General features: G+C 34.4%; 1 protein-coding gene across 3 annotated transcripts in view; it reads right to left on the reverse strand.

Annotated features, from left to right (window-relative positions):
* Nucleotides 1-9743: 9743 nt before the first annotated feature.
* Nucleotides 9744-22318, reverse strand: part of LOC117984477 (pyrokinin-1 receptor-like) — a 41417-nt gene continuing 28842 nt past the window's right edge. Inside the window, exon 6 of one of the 3 annotated variants that reach the window (XM_069500310.1) lies at nt 9744-9821. In XM_069500310.1, coding sequence (XP_069356411.1) covers nt 9785-9821 — 37 coding nt within the window. In that variant the 3' untranslated portion in view covers nt 9744-9784. Of the gene's footprint in view, nt 9822-16472; nt 20757-22318 lie in introns of those variants that run through there. The other 2 variants (XM_034971104.2, XM_069500311.1) reach the window with 2 other exon arrangements.

A 22318-nucleotide genomic window follows, 5' to 3' on the forward strand; every position in this document is an offset into this window, starting at 1 on the left:
TTATGCCTAGGGACAGTCGGGTAAGATTTTTTACTAATGTTTAAAAAGTAGTTATTGAATTCCTCAGCAATTTCATTTGGATTAGAGTAAGCAGTGCCCTGCGATTGAATGTTATTTATTTCTGTATACAATGTTTTCCGTTCAAAATTATTACTTATTACATCCCACGAAGCTTTACATTTGTTCTTTGATTTCATTATAAATTTTTTATTTGCAAGAGATTGTGATCTATCAATACATGCTTTTAGTAGTTTTGAATATTTAGTGTAATTCTTTTTATTTACGTGTTTATTGGATGGAGATAGTACATATTTCAGATAAAGACGACGCTTATGTATGCATGATCTTTTTAGGCCTTTGGATATCCACTTATTTTTTATTTCTTTGTTAACTTTTTTAATAGTGATAACTGGAAAACACAGTTCATAAAAAAGACTTAAAAGTTCATGAAAGCTATTTAACGCACTTTCTGTATCGTTTTGTGAAAATACTTCTTCAAAAGATAGCGCAGATATACATTGTTTGAACTTCCTAATATTATCTGGTGAATAGTCTCTCCGTTTTTCAAACCATACTTTTTTCTTGAAAGCCATACATTTTGGCTTCTCTTCTTTGAATGAAATAGTTTGTGCCGTTTCATGGTCCGAAAGACTAAGGTAATGTATGTCAGATTTTGCCTCTATAATATTACTCACTATAAGGTCAATACAGGATGCTTTCCTTGTTGGCTTTGTTATGTAATTAGTTAAGTTATAATTTGCAAGTAATGCATTTAGTTTGTCAAAAGATTTATTTTTGGTTAGTATATTTATATTCCAGTCACCACATAAGATTAATTTTTTTTTAGAGTTTGGATTTAATTTATATAGTAAGCTGTCTAATTTTTCAAAGAATAGCTCAATATCTGATGAAGGAGTCCTGTATAAGCAGACAACAATTAAATTTAGAGAGGTAATCTTTACGCCACAATATTCAAAATGATTTTCAATAGGTTGCACCACTTTGTATATTTCAGTTAGAGGAGTGTATTCTAAACCATTTTTTAATACAACACACGTACCTCCTCGCTTTTGCTTAGTTCTTGTGAACTGTGAGGCTACTGTATAGTTATTCAATTTAAGGTTTTTTTCAGACCCCCGCTTTATAAATGTTTCAGTTAGGCATAATATGTCAATACTTTTAATATCATTATGACTAGATGTGAGGCTTTGAAGTGCAATTTCAAGAATATCCCGTTTGCTTAAAATTCCAGCTATATTTTGGTGCAAAAGAGTAAAATAATTAGTCTCGAAAAAGCGATTTGTCAGAGGATTTTACTTCAGTGCCTTTTCCAAAATTTGCCATACTATTTTTGGTTTTAATGATTGGGAAAAAGTAGGGAATAGTTCCTTTTTTAGCCGAGTTTATGTTTTGTTTGGGGTTTTCAGTTTGCAATGGTTTTTTAACAGTTGATAAATTTTCCGTATTTTGTTTGTTAAAATAATAAGGAATTGTCCCCTTTTTAAAGATTATTTTAGGTGCAGAGGAGTTTAATTTCAACCCAACTATATACTTTTTCCTGTAGTTGATATAATCTATCTCAATATTTAGCTTTTGACACAATTGCTGTATGTAGTTTTGATTTCTATATAATTTTGTATTTGGATTTAGTGATATAAAGGTACAATTTGCATAATTTTTGCAGAGTAAGTTTAACATATTATTTAACATATATGTATTCAAGAAAGGATTCTGGAGAATATTTACAACAAATACTTTATTATTTTTTAAGATATGCAATATATTACATAGATCTGAGTACAACTTATTGGGGTTTCTGTCATTGGACCCTATCCCTAAAATAATTATATCTTTCTCGCTTAAGGTTTTACGCAGATTTTCACAGTCACTTAATGTCTGGGTACAGGTAGCATTCGGCTTAATTAATCCATGGATAGCATAAATATCATTCCATTTATGTAACCGCGTGCAATACATTTCTATAGCTAAATTCCTCAGTTGCTGGTCACCGATAATGTAAACTCCAGGTTTTTTCAGACAGCCCTCATTTAGTTTTATTTGCTCCGCCGCTTGCGCCGGTGCTTGACCTCGTTTGTTTTGCTCAAGTGAATAGTTACTATTTAATTTTCCTCTTTTTACTGTTTCCGATAGTGAAGATGTTGGAGTCATGTTTCTGCATACTGTGCTATGATTATGTATTGGAGACGTTCTTGTGGTTTTGATATGTGCATTTGTTAGCCTCTGTGACAGTGGAATTATATTCGGAGTGAGTGGTTTTTGTGGAGAACTGCTTGACAATTGCTTAAATAGTGTAGTAGTTTTGTTTCTCTCTTGAAGTTGGCATTTTATATAGGATAGTTCAGTCTTTAGGTTTGAGATTTCTGCCTGAGCACTGGTGAGCTGTTCTTGAGTCTTTTCTAATGATTGTCTAAGTTCTAGAGTAATTGACGAGTCCATTAATGAGTTTGTAGCTTGTGTTATTGTCGTTATATCAAGACTAGTTGAGTTGTGAATCGATTCTTCCGCTTGATGGAAAAAGTCCTGATCTGACTTTGATCTCACTAACTTCCGACGAGTTGTTATGTTATCCATCTTTTTAGTTCAAAATGTTTTATCTAATTTAATAAAATAATATCATAATATAGGTAAATTAGTTAGGTAATAAAGTATTTTTCAAACACATTTTCACAGTTCAAAGCGTAATTAATTCAAGATTTGTTGATTTTTGTTTAAGTTTTGTTTGCTGGTAGGTAACTGTCACATTCAAACACGTATTTTCATAAAAATCTCACTAAATTAATGTCACTACAGTGCGAAAAAAACATGCACATATATTTATAATGTTTATAAGATGATTTAAAGGTAAAAATAAAACTGCTAGCACATTGACTCATCTTTCATTAACACGTAAGATGTAATTTTGCGCAGACGTCCCCTTTATAAAATAGAAAAGGAAAATGCCGGATTTTTCTTACGGGTTACAATATAATACGAGTATTTCTGAATCACCAAAATGAGACCTTTAATAATTTAATAGGTACCAAATGTATCCAGAACATTAACGTCTTATCAAAGTAAATGCTCCTCGATCAGTATTCCTAAATAGGTAAGTACTCAGCGTTGATGCTCCATCAAATTGTTACATTTCATGTTATGTAAACGCTCCCACTGGGTATCCACCCTTAGGTACCCAAATATTTGAAACTACAAGAAACTCTACATAATATATTTGATCTTAAGTTTCTGTGGTTGCAGTAACATAAGGCGCCGAGGCTTCTTCACGCTCCATTTAAACAAGAAATGCCTCTTGCGTTATGTTCTGCAGCATATACTCTGCCTTGTGTTACTAGCAATGTTCTAAGATTTAACTCCTAACTTGCTGCCTACCCAAAACAGAATAAACAACTACCGACGAGTTTAGGTCCGTATAGAGGGTCCAGACTAAACTAAACACGCCACGCGAGGTTTCGCTAGCCGTTTAGTCTGGACGTGGTCTTGACTTTGGACCTAGATAATACCATTTTAGTAATTTATACTAGGTGATGCCCGCGACTTTGTACGCGTGGATTTAGGGTTTTAAAAATCCCGTGGGAACTCTTACCCATGCAAAAAATCACGTCGATTCGTTGCTACGTTGCAACGTGATTGAAGGACAAACCAACAAGCCAATAAATCAATAAACCAACAAACAAACAAACAAACAAACACACTTTCGCATTCATAATACGGGTAGTGATACTGAAACTAACATAAACATAAGTATGCCCGCCACTTCATCCGCGTGGACTTCTTAGGGGTTGAATTTTCAAAAATCCTTTCTTATGGGATATCTACATTCGTAGTTTAAGCTGTGCGTTTGTAGATCAGTCAGTCAGTCAGTCACCTTTTCCTTTTATACTTATTTAGTTTAGGAATGTATCACTGTTTAGGAATGTACTGAGAAAAATGAGCACAGGAGTTCCCTTTATAATGCAGACAACGAATAAGGCCGGAATTTTCGAAATTCCCATGGGATGGGGTTTCAAAATTTCCGCTTTATGGCTGAAACGAGAGCTAACCGGGCAAAGTCGAGGCATCTAGTTCGTTATAAAAATACTAACTTGAGACAGTAGGTACTCTACAAAGTTAAAAGTCAATTTAAAAAATTTGATAATAAGCTCTTCAAAAAATTAATTTGAGCAAATTCTTTAATAAATAAAGAGCTGATTTTTCAATCATCAAATCTAGCCCTATTTTTAGTTATTGGCTATCTGTACACCAGGATAAGAACAGAAAGTAATACCTGTGACCTGTGACATCTGAAATGAGTTTTTTAACCATTTCAGTTAGTCGTAATATGTGTATGTTTTATAATGTAAATTTTATTTTATTGTAATTTGTAACTAATTAAATAAAATTTAATTAAATTTAAACTATAAAAAAACTATTATTATTATTATTGAATTTGCATCAAATAGACTTTAGCCGGCGCAATACAAAACTGTCAAAACTTCAAGTTTATTTCCCTTGGATGAACATTAATTTGGCGATTGATAAATCGACCCAAAATTAATTAATTAATATTTCTACCTCCCAATCCAGACAGTTACCTTCTAACAAATACAAGCACAATAACTTTAATTAAAGTTTTACAGCTTGTGACGAGGCATTAGTTGAACAAGATTGCTGTAATCTAAATAGATACAGACAGATAGAGTGTGTTAATTTATTGCTATCTTGATTACGGAGAAAGTCGATAGTGAATGACTGTATAAATTTACTTACTTGGTCTTATTGAATTAAGGGCTTTGTTTGCAGTTTGTTTACTCATTATATTAGTCAACCTGGCTTCGCTGGCTCAAATGAATTTGGGTGAGACGGACGTAGAACAGGTACTTTTATCCCGACATCTCCCCCGTGGCCGGTGGTATCCATGATGGGTTTTAGTAACGAAAGCTAAAAAGTACTTTTATCCCGGAAAAGCCGTAAAAACGCGGACAAATTTGCGGGCATCATCAATTAGTATAAGTCCCGCAAATTGCGCTGGAACCATGTCGCATAAACATCGAAATGACGTCATTTTGGCTAAAATATGGTTAATATTATAGGGTTAATCATTAAGTTCGTCCGTTTAATGTTCACGTTATGTTTTTCATTGGTTAAAAAAATCTAAACCTTTCTAGAAGTTTTTTAAGCTGTTTGGAACTTCACGGCACACGACATTCCAACAATTATTGCGATTATAGCAACGTGTTAAATACAACTTCAGTGCCGGAAAAATAACAGATTCATAGACTCGTTAGGCACTGCATCCGATCTAAATCCGAGAAAATTCAGATCCAGAAAACTTGGATCGAATGCGGATGTCAATTTTACACAGCGTAAGTTTCGACGGATATTTATTTGCTTGCGTATTTTGCTAACGTAGTTTACACAAGTATTTTGGTTAATTTGGTCCATGAAAATGTTCCGAATTGGGGATATTGCGCGTCGATTCTGATGTCTTTCTCCAAACTAAATTTAAAGTAGGTATCTGCATTATTTTTAATTTTTAATATTGCGAAAAAAGGATATAACATGAATTTTAGTGTTAACCTCTAAATTTTAGTGCACCCTACAAAAACACTATGCTCAATAGTGTAGAAAGCCTTAAGTCACGAGGTTTGACAATTTTAAATTAAAGTAGGTTTGTCTGTCCTTTTCCTATTACATTAGTAAGAAAAAGATGAGGATACCCTAAAACTTAGTTGCCATCAGATTCAGTACCATTTTTCATTTCGGAAAACGAAATTCGGATCTTGTGCGCAACCTCTTATATACAAATAATTACCTACCTACTACGGCTACTCCGGATTCGGATCGGATGCAGTGGATGCAGGGCCTTATAGGATTTAAAAAACAAAAATCACGGACAAAAGATTGTAGGTATAATAAAGAATAAAGATAATAATTGAAGGGATGATACCATAATTATAGATTGGGATTGAATTTAGCTGAGGCCGAAATTTTATCCGTATTTGATGGATTCCATTATCTAAGTGCCAGCAAATTATTAAGAAAACACCGGCTCCTTTTTCATCCTATTAAAAATTAATATAAGAGCATTCTCTGTGAAGAATTATCGAGGAAAGTGATTATGACCTCTTAACATAATAAGGCGCTTTCTGAACATTTAGTTTAACCGCACCTTGGATACGAATTTGTATTTGTACGTAAACGTATGAATACTGGTCGTACGAATTGAGTGTACACACTGAATACCTACTTACGTTTTTCTCTGTGTTCCTGTGATATAGCTAATCATCACGTCCTCTTTCGTTTGCACGAGTCAAATTCGTACGAAAACGCATGCAAAATGCGGTCGGCCTCACAGATCTCCAGAAACTCTTTTAAGTACCGAATTCTATGAAATTCGTAGAGATCGTTGTACCTTCTATCTACCTACGCTGAAATTGCAGACTGCAGTTTTATTTTATTCTATCTATATACATATATATTTATATATTGTATATTTCCTAAAATATGTATAGTCCGCGACAGGTATGAGACGAGGGGACGCCCCGCATACCCGCACGTCACCCGCGCTCGCCCGGACGGGGTCAGCGCGGGGCTGTGCGGCTACCCGTCGCGTCATCACGATCAAAGTATTTAGGTAACTACTTACAGTACGCGGCCGAAAGTGATGAACATCGGCCTTTACATTGACGTTTCATCTTTGTAGAGCGTTGTCTCTGTCCCATATGGCGCTTTGTCGGTCTCAAAGACCGAGACAGTGCTCTACAAATTTGCTGTCTCCTTCTAAAGATCGATGTTCATCACTTTTGTCCGCGTACTGTACTTAATTAGCTATTGCCATTTGCCACAACTTTGCTATTAGTATTGTGTAATCTTGTATTTATAGGTAGGTAAAAGCAAACTACTGATATATAGGGAAAATATTTATTACTTTTATTATAATATTAATTCTCATCTAAGTCGATATTTTCCTATTCCCGTCACGTTAAAACTAAGCATAGCAATTCAGACGTTACTTTCAGTTCGGTCAACGAAAACTAAGCTAAGTATTAAGTCTACATTAATAAATTAATCGATTGGACATTAAATTACGATACGCCAGCTGACCAACCAACGCGGACGCGTCTTGAATCCAATGTAATATTACCTACGAGCAGTATAAGTCCCGCAAATTCCTAACGCGCGTGACCGTTATTTTAGTGACTGAAGTTTCGAGCTGGAATATTTTTATTTCGGCTAACGTCAAAATGACGTCATTTAGATGTTAATGAGACATGGTTCCAGCGCAATAGCAATTTGCGGGACTCATATCCAAAATTAAATGTGTTTGATCCACGGATTTATACCTACTAGGCTACTAGTTTGATCTCATTTATTCTTATTACTAGTTAGTAAATGTCAGTTGATTATATAACCTCACTTAAGTCACCTGTATTGATACCTACTATACCTAGATGATGTCCATAGCTTCATTCACGTGGATTTAGGTTTTTAAAATTTCCGTGGGAACTCTTTCCGAGATAAAATTTGGCAAAAATTTCATTGAATAGAAAGTATTTCTCTCGAAAAAACAAAGAGCTCCCACGAACTTTCACAAGCTTATCATGAATCCCGGTCGAAGTTGTGGGCATCATCTAGTTAGGTACAGTCATGATCATTATGATCAACCCATCCCCGGCTCACTGCAGAGCACGGGTCTCCTCTCGGAGTGATAAAGTATGAATATTGTCGGTAAAACAAAACTCTTCAACTAAGTTTTTATGTTAATTTATTTCTTTGTAAGGCCGAATACTTTTGCTTCGTCGATTCTATCGATCAAGATGTAAGTAATACTCGTAACATATTATTTATTATTCATTCATGAAATAAAAAAATGAGTTCGAGTTTGAATTTAATTCATTTGGTGCTCTCATCAAACAAATGTCTCTCTCTGTCAGGCGAAGCTATTACTGACAGACATGAAGATAAGCAACAATGCCTTTAGACAAAGCCTCCGATTTAAATTAGCGAAGGAATAATAATAGCTTTATGACTTTTATGGGAGGACAGTAGGTACCTAACGCATGACGTTGTTATTGTTTTTTATATGTTTATTAAAAATTTGCTGATGCCCGCGACTTTCCATTCGCGTGGATTTGGGTTTTTAAAAATGTCATAGCAACTATTTGATTTTCCAGGATAAAAGATAGCCAATGTCACTCTCCAGGTTTTTTACTATATCCATGCAAAAATTATGTTGATCCGTTGCTCCGTTGCGGCATGATTGATAGACAATCCAACAAACACATTTTAGCATTTATACTTAATAGGGTACTAGGTACCTACACTACTAGGTACTGATGATGCTCGCGTCTTGTAAATTTAGCTTTGATTTCCATACAAAATTATTTCTGGCACGCAGGCACTGAACACTCATTTTTATGTAGATACTAAGTAGATAGACAGCTTATCACATAGCTTATGCTTAACATATGCTCTTCAAATTTTTCGTTTTCCCGTGGGAATATGATATTTTACCAGAATAAAATATTACCGGAATAAAATATATGAATAAAATTTTAGCGTTTAAAATTTAAACTATCGTGAGTGATTTCCATTATATACCTATAATATCTGTTCCGGCTTTACTAACGTGTTTAGTCGACGTTAGCCCGACTAGTTTCGAACCCATCCGGGGTCCTTTTACAAGGGAGTCAGTTCGCGCACGCGTCGCGATTGTGACTGCGAGCTGCGCGACGTTTTAAAAATAAAATTTATAAAATAGTATTAATATTTTATAATGGATGGTATTGGTATACATAAATTATAATATTAGTATACCGTTGCTGAGCAGGTTTAGGTAGGTTAGGATTCGGACCTTGGGCCAGGAGGTAAGCCTAAACTCATGTCCGAGGCTCTGTGTTTTCCCTGTGAGAGCGCCTCCCGCCCGGTCCGAGTTGGTGGTGTACGGAGTTTTCATCGGTGTCGGGTGTACGATGAAGTACCTGTGACAGCCGAATAGTATTACCTAATAGTATTAGTATCTATTCTACATACCTATAATCTATATATATAAAAGGAGAAGGTGACTGACTGACTGACTGACTGACTGACTGATCTATCAACGCACAGCTCAAGCTACTGGACGGATCGGGCTGAAATTTGGCATGCAGATAGCTATTATGACGTAGGCATCCGCTAAGAAAGGATTTTTGAAAATTCAACTCCTAAGGGGGTGAAATAGGGTTTTGAAATTTTGTAGTCCACGCGGACGAAGTCGCGAGCATAAGCTAGTAAGTATATAAAAGGATAAGCTGACTGACTGACTGACTGATTTATCAACGCACAGCTCAAACTACTGCTCGGATCAGGCTAAAATTTGGCATGCAGATGGCTATTATGACGTACCTAACATCCGTTAATTAAAGATTTTTAAAAATTCAACCCCTAAAGGGTTACAATAGACGAAGTCGCGGGAATAAGCTTGTTATTTATAATGTTGCTGAGAAATGCATAACTTATGGTTTTGGCTTATTGCTTTAAACCTATAACTTTTTTGACTAAAATTTCATAGATATCCATGACCTACCAAATATCCATGGCCATAATCCATCCATATCCATCTGTGCCTATAAGTACTAAACCTTTTCCTTTATTAGCTCTCGATATCTACCACAGAGTAGCTGTAAATTATACAATTCTCCATAATAAGGGTCCCGAAATTCCAAACTTGCGCCTAAATAAGCACTTTGTTTGTAAAAGCATTAGATGTTGAATGTTTGAGCAAACAAGGATATTTCGGTGTCATCATTCACCCCGTTTTGTTGAAGAGTAGCCAGCTTGGATTTCTGCGAAAATAAAAGAAAACCAATACTTTTTTATACCAACATAATACCCTCTATAGAACACTGCGAAGCCTACTTTTTCATTTGGAAAAAGTAAAGTGGCTTCTTAGTGCCATTTCATCTCTTATTTTCTATAATCCATACTTCCATAGGTACTTAATACTTATTATAAATATGAAAGTGTGTTTGTCATTCTGTCTGCTACATTTTCACTGCACATGTTTTCAACCGATTATGACGAAATTTGGTACCTACAGAGTTAGTTACATTCCGGAGACGAACATAGGCTACTTTTTGTCCCGAAAAATCGGTTCGAAATCGAAAAAACCGAAAAAAGTTCCCACGGGATACTTAAAAACCAAAATCCACGCGAACGAAGTCGTGTAATCATCTAATTTTGGTACAGAGATAGCTTGCATCCTGCAGACGTCCTTACTTAGGCTACTTTTTATCCCGCAAAATCAAAGAGTTCCCACGGAATTTTAACCTATTTTTTGATTTGAAACCTATAAATCTATGGGAACGAAATCACGGGCATCATCTTGTATGTACTAACTTGTTTTAGCTACCAAACATGACGTTAGCTCCCGACGTTATATTTTGATTGTAAAGTGAACGCTAGAGTCTAATACTTACTTACTCTAATAGATAACATTAGGAAATATTAGGTAGGACCTTTCAAAAAATTGCCACGTTAACTTGTTTTATGTACTTATAGCTGATGCTCGCGACTTAGGTTTTTAAAAATCCCGTGGAAACTCTTTAATTTTCCGTAATAAAAGTAGCCTATGTACTATTTGTCCTTTCAACTATCTCTATGCCAAAAATCAAGTCGATTGGTTGCTTAGTAAGGGCATGAATGAAGGACAAACAAACGCACTTTCGCATTTATAGAGATATTTATATAGATATCACATTACTTTTTTCGGATTTGACTTCCGAAGGGTAAGTTCGCGCAGCGAAAATTCAACGCGCTATTCTTCACGCAGAAATCTATGAGACGGAAACCAATTCGTGTGTTTATTTTTTTCGCGAGTGCGTGCTGTTTTTTATACAATTTTCATATGTTACAGGATACTACGGGGAAAATCGCGCAGTGAAATTGACAGTGCGGGCTTACGTTTAGGTGAACCGCCTACGCCACAAGTCAGTCCCTTTGACCCGAAAGCGGATTTGGTTAAAATCTGACCATTATTACCAGTATTTCAAATGTGGAATGTAATTTAGGCTAGACCTACATTAAGGCCGTCTGAAACTACTGCTTCAACTATGCAAATATATATATCAGGGTTTTAACTGTGTCCCTTCATATAAAATATCTTGGCCGTAGAGAGGAAAATAAATCCACTTCTATGAATATTTTACAGAAAGATTAAATAACTGAAATAGATAGCTTTAGATCTTAGGATATTCAGTTGATCAAGAAAGCATGGCGTTTGATCTAATCTATCTCTAGTCTAGATCTAGTTTACACGGTAGTTTAAACGCTAAAATAGATCTAGTTTGATTTAATATTATAGTCTACACTGATATTATAAAGAGGTAAAGTCTGTAGTTATGATGTAGAGTGTAATCTCTGAAACTGAAAATTCTTTCACGCGTAGATACCTATATTATCCCTGAGTGCTATATAGACGATAAATTATACAATAAGTACTATCGAGTTATCGAGTCAACCGGGGACCCGAGAGCTGGCAGCTACCTTGGTCAGAGAATTAGTTTGACCATCCAAAGGGGTAATGCTGCCAGCATCTTGGGTACAATGCCTCGCTGCGGCGGTGGTCTCGATGAGGTTTTAGATTTAATTTAATTTATTTTAGTTTTATTTAATGTTGTTTTTTTTTAGATTTAAGTTTATTAATAGTTTATTTGTTAACCATTGATAATAAGTACTTAAATGTATTACGCAGATGAAACCGCAGGAAATGCCTTGTATTATCATAGTATAGTAATGTGAGAACCATAATATAACTTCTGACTATAGAAATAATGTGCGCCATAAAGGTCAATAACATTAAAATTTATAAGGCGCTCTTAGTATGAAATAAGTGTCAAAAAAAATATTTCGGCCCAGGTTGAAGGGGTATGTTGAAAGATATCTTTAAAACAAACTTACTAACTAAACGGATTAAAAGGCAGTTCAAGGTTGCGATATTGTTCAAAAGGAGGGTTGCAGGTTCAATCCTTGCCGGTTCCACAATTTTTGATTTATGTAATTACTAGATTATGCTCGCGACTTCGTCCGCGTCCCCCTTAGTGGTTGAATTTCCAAAAATCCTTTCTAAGTGGACCTCTACGTCATAATAGCTATCTGCATGCCCGATCCGTCCAGTAGTTTGAGCTGTGCGTTGATAGATAAGTCAGTCAGTCAGTCGGTTAGTAAGCTTTTCTTTTTATATATTTATAAAGATTAAATATTAATTTCACATTTCTTACATCATAACACCAATAGCAATAAGTTTGAATTTGTCAGAAGTACCTCGCATGAGTAGTTTTACGTTATGGCAGCATTTAATGATAATAGCTCCTAGGTATACAAACACGACTCATAGCAAACCAAACTTTCTTACATTAAGTACCTACATGTAAACCAATTCCTTTGATGCTAGAAAACGCGTGAAGTCTGATAGGTAGATATTTTTTTGTTGATTAAAAAAGTTTTTCGATGCTAAGACACTCGAAGAAACCTCGCTACCTTTTTGGTTAATAATAATATTATGAATACCTGCATAGGTAGGTATAATAAATGCAATACAATTTTTAAATTAGTAGGAATGCAAAAAATACGTCTTTATAGTCCCAAAATACAAAACGAATATAATATAAGAACTTACCTATAAGTAGTACTTACAGGATTTTTTTACATTAAGCGCAAACTTATTATGTGGCGTGGGTATATTAAAATCAAAAATAATTCTTGTTTTTTTGACATAAAATTATCAAAATTACCTAATAACTTTTACGAAAGATGTACTTAGTTAAAAAATCCCTTAGACATATTACACGATCATTAACCATCGTTAAAACTTAAATCTAACTCAAATCAAAATATCATGGATCATCATCTATCATCATCATCATGATCAACCTATCGCCGGCTCACAGAGGACGCGGTTTTCTTTTCAGAATGAGAAGGTACTCACTTAACTTCAAAAAGTTAGAGCGTGCACGGGATTGAAGCCCATAGACCCTCCGAATAGGAAGACTAGGCTATCACCGCTTTTCAACGTGCGCGCGTGTTATTACTTAAGTAGTTAGGTATTATATCTTGACAATTTCCTATAAGTAGATAATATTATCAGGAACCAGTCAGTTCAACTCATAGCAATGTGCAATGAAACTTCGTAAATCCTAATATTAGTTTGCTAAATGACTCGAGAGAAATTATGATTAGGGTCCATTAGCTTTTCCTACTTATTATTACTTTTTTTTTCTTTCCGTCTCATGAAACTAATTTATGAAAGGTATGAAAATATTATATTATATACTACCTACCTACCTTATTACCAAAAGTTATTACTACCTATTCTCTTTAAAAATGATTTCCAGCTGATTTCGAGCAAAGAAGAGCGTTTTATAGATAGTTTTACTAAACTCAATATTCCTATAATAAAATAAAAAGAGCGCTAAAATACTATCAGTTGCTTTCGCTTCTGTAGTCTGTACTTACAGCTAAAACTACATATCTACAACATGTAATGGTTATAAATTAAAATTCGCGCGAGCAAATCTATAAATAGAATGTCAAAGGCACTTGTACTAAATAAATATATTTCGTTACAAGCGAAACCTTTTCTCATTTTTCCAGAATAGAAATTTTCCTATTGGGGTATTTCCTATTTCGCTATGTATGTAATTCGTTGTAGAAAATACAATCTACATAAATTATAGAATATACACTTTCATCTCCGAAACAAAACAATACATATATTTTAATATCCATCTAGGTATGGTATATTCTATACCCTCCAAGCTGATATGCTCGTAGATTAACAAAGCGACCTAGACACCTAAAGATGCCTAAAGAATAGAATTGAAGTACTTTTGAATCATCAAATGCATCTATCTACCCATCGATACATCGATGCATCTACCACTGTTTCGTAATACATTTCCTACCTAGAAGAACCAGCAAGAAACTCGGCGGTTGCTGTTTTCAAGAATAGATATTTATACAATTGCCATTATATAAAAGTAATTGCAGTCTTGCGATTGCCGGAACTAGCTGCAGGTCAAATCCACGCTCTTATATCATTTAACCCCATTAGATAGGTACTCACCCTAATTACCCATTGAAGTGTCTTGCCACATTAATTAAGCCACGGAACACTAGTCTGCAGGTGACGCTCAGTTGATGCTAGATTAGGCTTGACGTTATTTATTACATAATGTACCTACCTAGTCCCAAAGCCTAATTTACACGGATTAAGTTGATAAGTAGCTGTTAACTAAATTTTAACTAACTAGCAGTTAACACACAACTCTAAGAAAAATGTGCAATTTCTTGCCTACAGCCCCAGTACCCACATTAGCACCACGATACAAACTTCCCAGTACTATATTATTATCTCGAGGATAATAAAATATTGAGTACCTACCTACCTACTACGACTGACATTAAGGGATTGAGAAACTCTTGTGTAGATAACTTATAAAGACTCTTGGGACGTACCACGTACCACTAATGTAACTCATACGACAGCCCTGAGGCTGTACGAGCTACGACGCATTAATTACCGTAACATCACGGACTATAAACACATAAACCTCTGAAATCGTTACAGGGATTACGTGAGCTTACAGTCGAATAAATTGCAGATAATCCTTTTTTATTTATTGACTGTAATTAATGTAAGAGTTCAAGCGTAACGATTTATCTTTTGTGATCAAACATTATATCCTTACATCAATGGGATGGCATTAAACCATAGGTTTTGTTTCAATTTTGCCATAGTCACTGAGGCTGTGACTTATGGCGGATGGCCGCCGCCCTTACGAGCTTATGCATATCAATCTGATATCAATCAAAAGTTTAGTTTTAAGTCTACGTAATGAAATTATTCTTACAAATCCAACAATTGACAATCAAAAACTTACTTTAAACTAGTGACCCTCCCCAGCTTCACACGGGTAGCTTATTACAATTTTCGTAGCAGGCCTAGCATGGGCCGGGAAATTTTCTCCCCGAGGAAAGGATAAAAATTTTATCCCCTCCGATAGTTATTTCCACTCTCCGAGCATGGGCACAGGGTTGGATATAATTATCCCCGGTGATAAGGCGGGGAAAGACTAGTCCTCGGTTAATGTCAAAGTGTTATTATATTTTATCTGTGCTTTTGATTTTGCTCGTTTTCGTTACTCGTAACTCGTCTGTGGCTGCTTTTTATTTTAAAAGAGCTAGAAGCCGGAGCCGTAAAATAGTTTAAAAAACATTCACAGAAGATTATGCACGTAAGTATTGTTATTGTTTGTGTTTACCTAACCTAACTCCACTTTTGAATTATCCAAATTAAAAAATAATCGAATAGTTGAAATTCCTAGCTATCACAGTAAGTATCACAAAGACAATTTGTGTTAGTCTGTACACAAAATTGAAGTGATAATATATTGATATTGTTAGCGACAAAGAAATGCATAAATTGTTGTTTTATTTGCAGACATGGAAATATGTACTTGAAGAAGGGCACTGGCCACTGACTGACAAGTATGATGAGGCAGCTCGGGATGTAGGACCACCGGGAAATGTCTCAATAGTGCCGTCGGTCACATATATGAGCACATAAGTGTTCAATATTAATTATCACTGTTGGGCATAAATGCTCAACAGGAATTGGACCTGAAGACTCCATAATGGGCCAGCCAGAGAGATGCGTGTATTAATTTAGTTCTATTAAATGTGTCTTGTATAACAAACTCAAAATAACTTTAGGTACCTACCTATTGGAATAGGTAAGTTAGGTACACATCATATCAACATAAAATATTTTCATTATTGTTTGAGATGATGATAAAACTAACAGTTCAGCACACTGCACTGAGAAGAGTTCAATATCACTTAAAATTGGTTAAGCTGGTATGGTTTGAGCTATTAAACTAACCTAATTTCTTTATAAGCATGTCAAGCCAATGTTTTTTATCTTATTGCAGTGCAGTGGATAAAATCGGGGGATATAATTTTTATCTTCGGCCCATGCTAGCCGTGCAGGAATAATGTAGCATGGAACTGGTGAAAGAATTTTCAAAATTGGTTCAGTAGTCCCAGAGATTACTTCCTACAAACAAACTTATACACTTTACCTCTTTATAATATTAGTGAAGATAAATGATATGACTTTGACTTTGTAAATATGAATGACTGAATGATTGATAGAGTCAATAATTATTATCCATAATAATGATAATATTATACTTTGGTATGCGAACATAATATTAAGGCATTTATTTTATTCTTAATACGTTTTCCATCTACATAAATATAAATGATAACAGTCTTCATTTCCGTCATTATAATATGAGGTATGAAAGTAAAACAAATTTATATTATAAACGCATTTATTGTACAACCATTTAAATAACAACAAAACATTCAAACATTAGGTGCATCAGCCAGGTCAAGTTAGCTCAATAATAATTCACAAAGAGCTGAAAGTACGAATGTTTGGAACATTATTATACTAAATTAATTATTTGGCCGGACTAATTATCTGTGTTATAATGATGTAAATAAACTATTAGGATGATAAATTTACTATAGGTACCCGCAATCCAATCCTACATTTACTTGTAAGTATTTACACTTTGACCTATTTATTGAAGAAAACGTCATTTTTAAAATAAACATCATAATAATTAAATGAAATTAGTTAAACTGTCATAACTATATAAGTAAGTAATTATTTTCAACATATTTTTGAATGACTCTACTAAAAACCGGATTGCAGAAGCACCATTGGGCTATACATAATATAATATACCAAGTACATAATAATTATATAATGTAGTTATTGTAATGAACTCGTATCAGAAATGTCAAGAAAAGTGGATTCAACTTAATAAATATACCTACATACCTACTCTTTAATACCTCTAAGGTCAAGGGGCAAACTTAAACAATCAATAGAAGTTTCCAATTTTACCCTTCTCCTTAACAAATGAGGACAAAGGGTTACACATCGCATACAAAACCTGCTTGCTGTAAACTTTTCTACTATTTTTTAAGCTTGAAACAAACAAAACGCGCGACTAAACGTTTCTATAGGGTTTCGAATGCGAAGGGTGCCAACGGGACCCTACTACTAAGCCTCCGCTGTCCCGTCTGTCCGTGCGTCTGTTTGTCCGTCCGTCTGTCCATCTGTCTGTCAGCAGGCTGCACACATGAACCGTAATAGGTAGAAAATTGAAATTGTTACAGTATGTATATATATTGCCACTCCACTGTAACAACAAATAGTAAAACTTTCAAAATGCACCATGCAAATAAAAAAAGACTTACATTGAAATTCATAGTCCTTGACTATGAATTAGTCATAGGGGCTTCTTTAGACCATTCAGACGACATGTGATAGACTAGTGAGTAGAACCTCCATCATTCCTCCTCTGCACGTTGACTAGTAAACTGGACAGCCCTCTCTGCAGGCGTATGGTACACACCTCGGAGGCTCCCCTGGGCAGGGTAGGATTGTAACTATCCACGGCCGAAGTCTCCCACCAGACCAGAGCAAAGACAATTTAGATAATTTTATAAATTCGAATTTATTCAAATCGAATTCGGTTACCACTTATGAGACAGTCCTCACCAATCGTGCCAGGGAGGTCGTCTCCTGTAGTGTCGCCTACACGGCCACACAAACCCACTCAGTTTGACATAGATGGGTACAAATTTTTGTTTCTATTAGGTACCCGCATTGTTAAATGTGCCGTCGCGGTCGCAGTATTTACGCTGCCTTCGCACGTTGTGTTTCATTCAAACTTTAATCACGAGCTTCAAACTCATTTGAGAGAGAATAAAAAGATCCTGGCACTAGCGAATGCCACCTTTGTTTGTTAACAATTTCGTATCGCACCTGAACAAATATTCCGACAACAAGGTAAACCTCACAATATCTATTCAACGAAATCATTTTCTGATGCAAATACTGTTTCATTGACAGTTGGAAATCGAACGTCAATTAATTATTGTATTTACCCTAGAATGGGATTCCAACATCAATGGTATTTACCTACTCGAAAATTTTGGAAAACTTGGAAGTCCCTACAATCACCTACAAGAGACGAGAGAGAGAGAGAGAGAAATTCAGCAATGGGCATCCATCGGTTGATGATGATGTGTACGACGAAGGGAGTTGGAACCTTCAAAGTGATAATTTATCAAACCAGAAATAAAGCCAACGTCCAACGATCAATTATTTGATTTCTTTATCGCTCTATTATTATAGGTATGTATATCTATTTGATCGAACTATCGCACAAAACGATGGTCACTTTACTAAAGTTTTAGTCAAATTTAAATTTGAATTCAATTCAAAATAGCTGATGCCCGCGACTTTGCCCGCGTGGATTTAGGTTTTTGAAGATCCTCTGGAAACTTTACATTTTCCAGGACAAAAATTAGCCTACCTGTAGCAGCCCGTCCCCGGGATGCAAGGTATTTCAGTACCAAATTTCGTAAAACGTTTAAATGCATGATTCTTTAAAAATCCCGTGGGAGCACCACGATTTACGATTTCATTCCTTATAGCATCAAGGTTGAGGAGTTGGGTCCTTGAGTTCAACGATATAGTTATTTGAACTGCACCATATACTCATATTAATGAGGTAGTTATTTCGATATTACAGACAGACACTCCAATTTTATTTATTAGTATAGATTGAGAAAACCTGAAGGAGGAAGGGATAATTAAAATCTAACTAGCAAGCTCAGATCGTCACCTAATTTTAAACTTATCTTACTTGTAATACTTATTTATAATGGTAATATATTATATAAGTACTACAGTACTACTTATACATAATATTTACAAAATGACATTCATATTAAAATTGAATTTATCAGTATTTTTATACATTATTTTTTATCGAGTTTTTCTTTAAAACACCTTTATAATATCTGCTCATAATAATACTAAGTTTAACATTTCGGAGTCTATAAACAGCTCGTCTCCATAGAAAAGACGTTAATGTTCGTAATAATAACATTTATCATGATAACAACCTTTATCCTATCTAAAAGCTTCTGCGTTATTATTAACAAAATTCTACCAAAAGATTTCATATGAAATTGAAATTTATAAAATGCATCACACTTATATTAGGCCACAAAGTTTCCAACTATAAATTGTGTAAAATTACGAATACAATTTACACTTCGAATAACTCGAGTAAGTAAACAATAAAATTATACACCTTAGCTCGACAATGGACAGTTTAGAATTAGGTAATATTATAAACCTACATTATTTATTAAATACTTACCTAATGGCTATTGATATTTCTTTTTAACACAATATTATATTATGTAATAAAGATTTTGGATTAACGAACGAATAGGAAAGAAAAGGCGTCCTTTAAACTATTTCGACAAATTCTATACGTATAAGGCATTGATTAATCAATCTATGGATACTTACTAGTGTGACACGTTCTGCTAAGGATTAGGTACCTACTTCATACAATGTTATACCTAATTACAATTCCTTCACCTGTGCCTGGTGCACGAGCCAAATATAAAATTAATCAAACCTGTTCACATAATTCAAAGACAAAGGGTTTTTACGTCGCTCCGTTTTCTACAGGTCGAAGCATAATAAATTATCATAAATCCGACGTCTTCACTGATTGATCAAAAAATGCTTCAAATGAAATTATTGTCATTCATAAAAAATATTTCCGCGTCGCCATTTCATTAATCACCGAGCCTATTTTATTTTTGCAAAATCAAGATCCGTATACCAGTATGACTGGTGATTTGTTTACAAAAACCGGCCAAGTGCGAGTCAGGCTCACGCACCAAGGGTTCCGTACAACAGTCGTATTTTTTCGACATTTTGCACGATAGATCAAAAACTATTACGCATAAAAATAAATAAAAAGCTGTATAAGAATGTACAAGTAAAGCCCTTTTATGTGATATCCCACTTGGTATAGTTATCTTACTTTAAAAATTTAAAATACTAATTATTTGTTCATGATCACATTTTTTGCAACTACAAATTCACGGTTTTAGGATTTATTCCTTTACTTGTACTATAAGACCTACCTACCAACCAAATTTCATTATTCTAGATCAACAGGAACAGGTTTTCTTGACAGACACGATGGACAGTCGGACAGACAGACAGACAACAAAGGTGATCCTATAAGGGTTTCTTTTTTCCTTTTGAGGTACGGAACCCTAAAAGACGTTTACGTGATAGGTACTCTAACGGTGTCTGAAGTCTAAACTCTCAATAAATATCATAACTAGGACACAGAATAATATAATAGTACTAACGTACCTTGGACTTAAAAATTACGCAGCTTTCAGAGTAACTTTATAACAAAAATTGAAAATTTTATTCTAATTCTTATCATTATTTTATTAACAACAGCAGTCAAAACACTTATCTTTTGGTATCGTAAGTTTTCTCTATCAGTTCAATAGTAAACAACTTCGCACCAAGGATTACTGCAAGGATTACATTCGAAGACACAGTTTAGAGTTTCCCTCAGGATTCTCTAAACAGATGTGTCTCAAGTAAGGCCGCCTATATTACAATTGACTTGATACAAAAAGGTTGCTAATTCTTCTCCGCTTAGTTCTTGATCTACTTCGTGTAAGCTGGAGTTTGAGATACTACGTGGCGATGTGAAGGAGTCTGACCCCTCGGTAAGGCGTTGCTGCCAAAGCCAGTTCGCTCCAGGCACCTCGTTCACGACTGATAGATCTCTTCGGTGGTAGGACTGCAAAACGAAAAATCCAGTAAAATGTTTGTAAAACAAAGATAAAATCCCATACCCTCGACATATTTTTTACAATTTATTCATAATTTAGAGCTTATTGTCCCAGTATATTTCCCGTGTAATGTAAAGCTGTCAAGTAATTAAATATGCAGGTTATATTATGTATGAAAATGTTTCCAACCTAAAACAACAGTGATAACACAATGTGTATTTGTTTGGGTCGTACTGAATCTATTTGAATATAAGTAACAGAATAAAAAAAGCATTCTTTTTATACAGAGGAAGAGTGAAATTTTGAGCTAAACCGTAGACGCTTAAGCTAAAAGCTTGTAAGTATATTATTTATCTGTTAGTTCTAGTATAAAATAAGCCTAATGTATTAATTATAATGCTCATTCAATTTTCAAATGGATTTAGGTACTCTCATAATATTATGTAAAGGAATTAAGTTGTTATTAAAAATTACGTGTCTACAGTTTTACCATAATATCAGCCCAGGACATAGGGATGTCCTGCGCTGATTTAGTGACCTAACATCAATTTTATTTTGTTTTTATTTTATTTCAAGGCATAGCTGGATTTCAAAATATAAACTGGACAATCCCTCAATTTCAATAGTATTCATGGTATCTAGGATATTAATGAGTTTAACTTCACGGTTTTAGGTTAGCTATTCGCTGGATGCAGAATACTTTTCATTGTTGATGAAGCACCTTATAAAAATTTCTTACGGCTCTCGGACTTTGCTAAGAGATAACATTTTACAAGGCCCGTAAATCCGGATTTCGGCAGCTTTCAAACTTATTACAAGGTGTAAAATTTTATACATTTTAGATAAAATTTTAACAATAATTCAGATTATGCACCATTTCATCTATGGTGTTTCCACTTATTTGTTTTAGTACCTAACATTTTAAAATGAGTGAGATATTTTGGAAATAGTGTTGGTTAAAAAATACGAAACAGATTTGAGAAAAATTCGATATGTAAAAAATTTTCAAATAAACTGACTTCAATCAATAACTACAACTAATTACAATTACTGTTTGTAGCATAGATTAATTATTGGTCTCGCTGTATGGTTTGTAGTTTTGGAATTCGTTTTTTATTTATTCTTTGATAATTATTTATTTTACAATTTTCAGTATTAAACTACAGATATATAAATAAATACCTAAAGTCAAAACTGACAGACTTTTATAGATATTTCAATCCCCTATTCTACCTCCTCTGAGTTGTTGAATTTTAAAAATCCTTTCTTGAAAATTAGAAAATAATAGTCAAAATTATTTGTACCTACCTGAAATCTACAATCTCGTACCTATGTAGGTATCTATTACATGAAGGTCTTAACTAAAGCCTATTGTGTTGACTTTGATATCAGTAGGTTTTCCATTTGATTTTGAGGGAGAAATGTATACAGATATAATTTTATTCGGCTGTTTATTCTATTATTCATAAAAAATCCTGGAGACATCTTTTATACCCAAAACATGAATTTAGGTTTATTGTTGAGTTCAAGTAGGCATTATTCAAGTAGGATTACCTTTCGGTGATAAAGA

Source organism: Maniola hyperantus, chromosome 8 (genome assembly GCF_902806685.2).
Source record: "Maniola hyperantus chromosome 8, iAphHyp1.2, whole genome shotgun sequence".
Classification (NCBI taxonomy): Eukaryota; Metazoa; Arthropoda; class Insecta; order Lepidoptera; family Nymphalidae; genus Maniola; species Maniola hyperantus.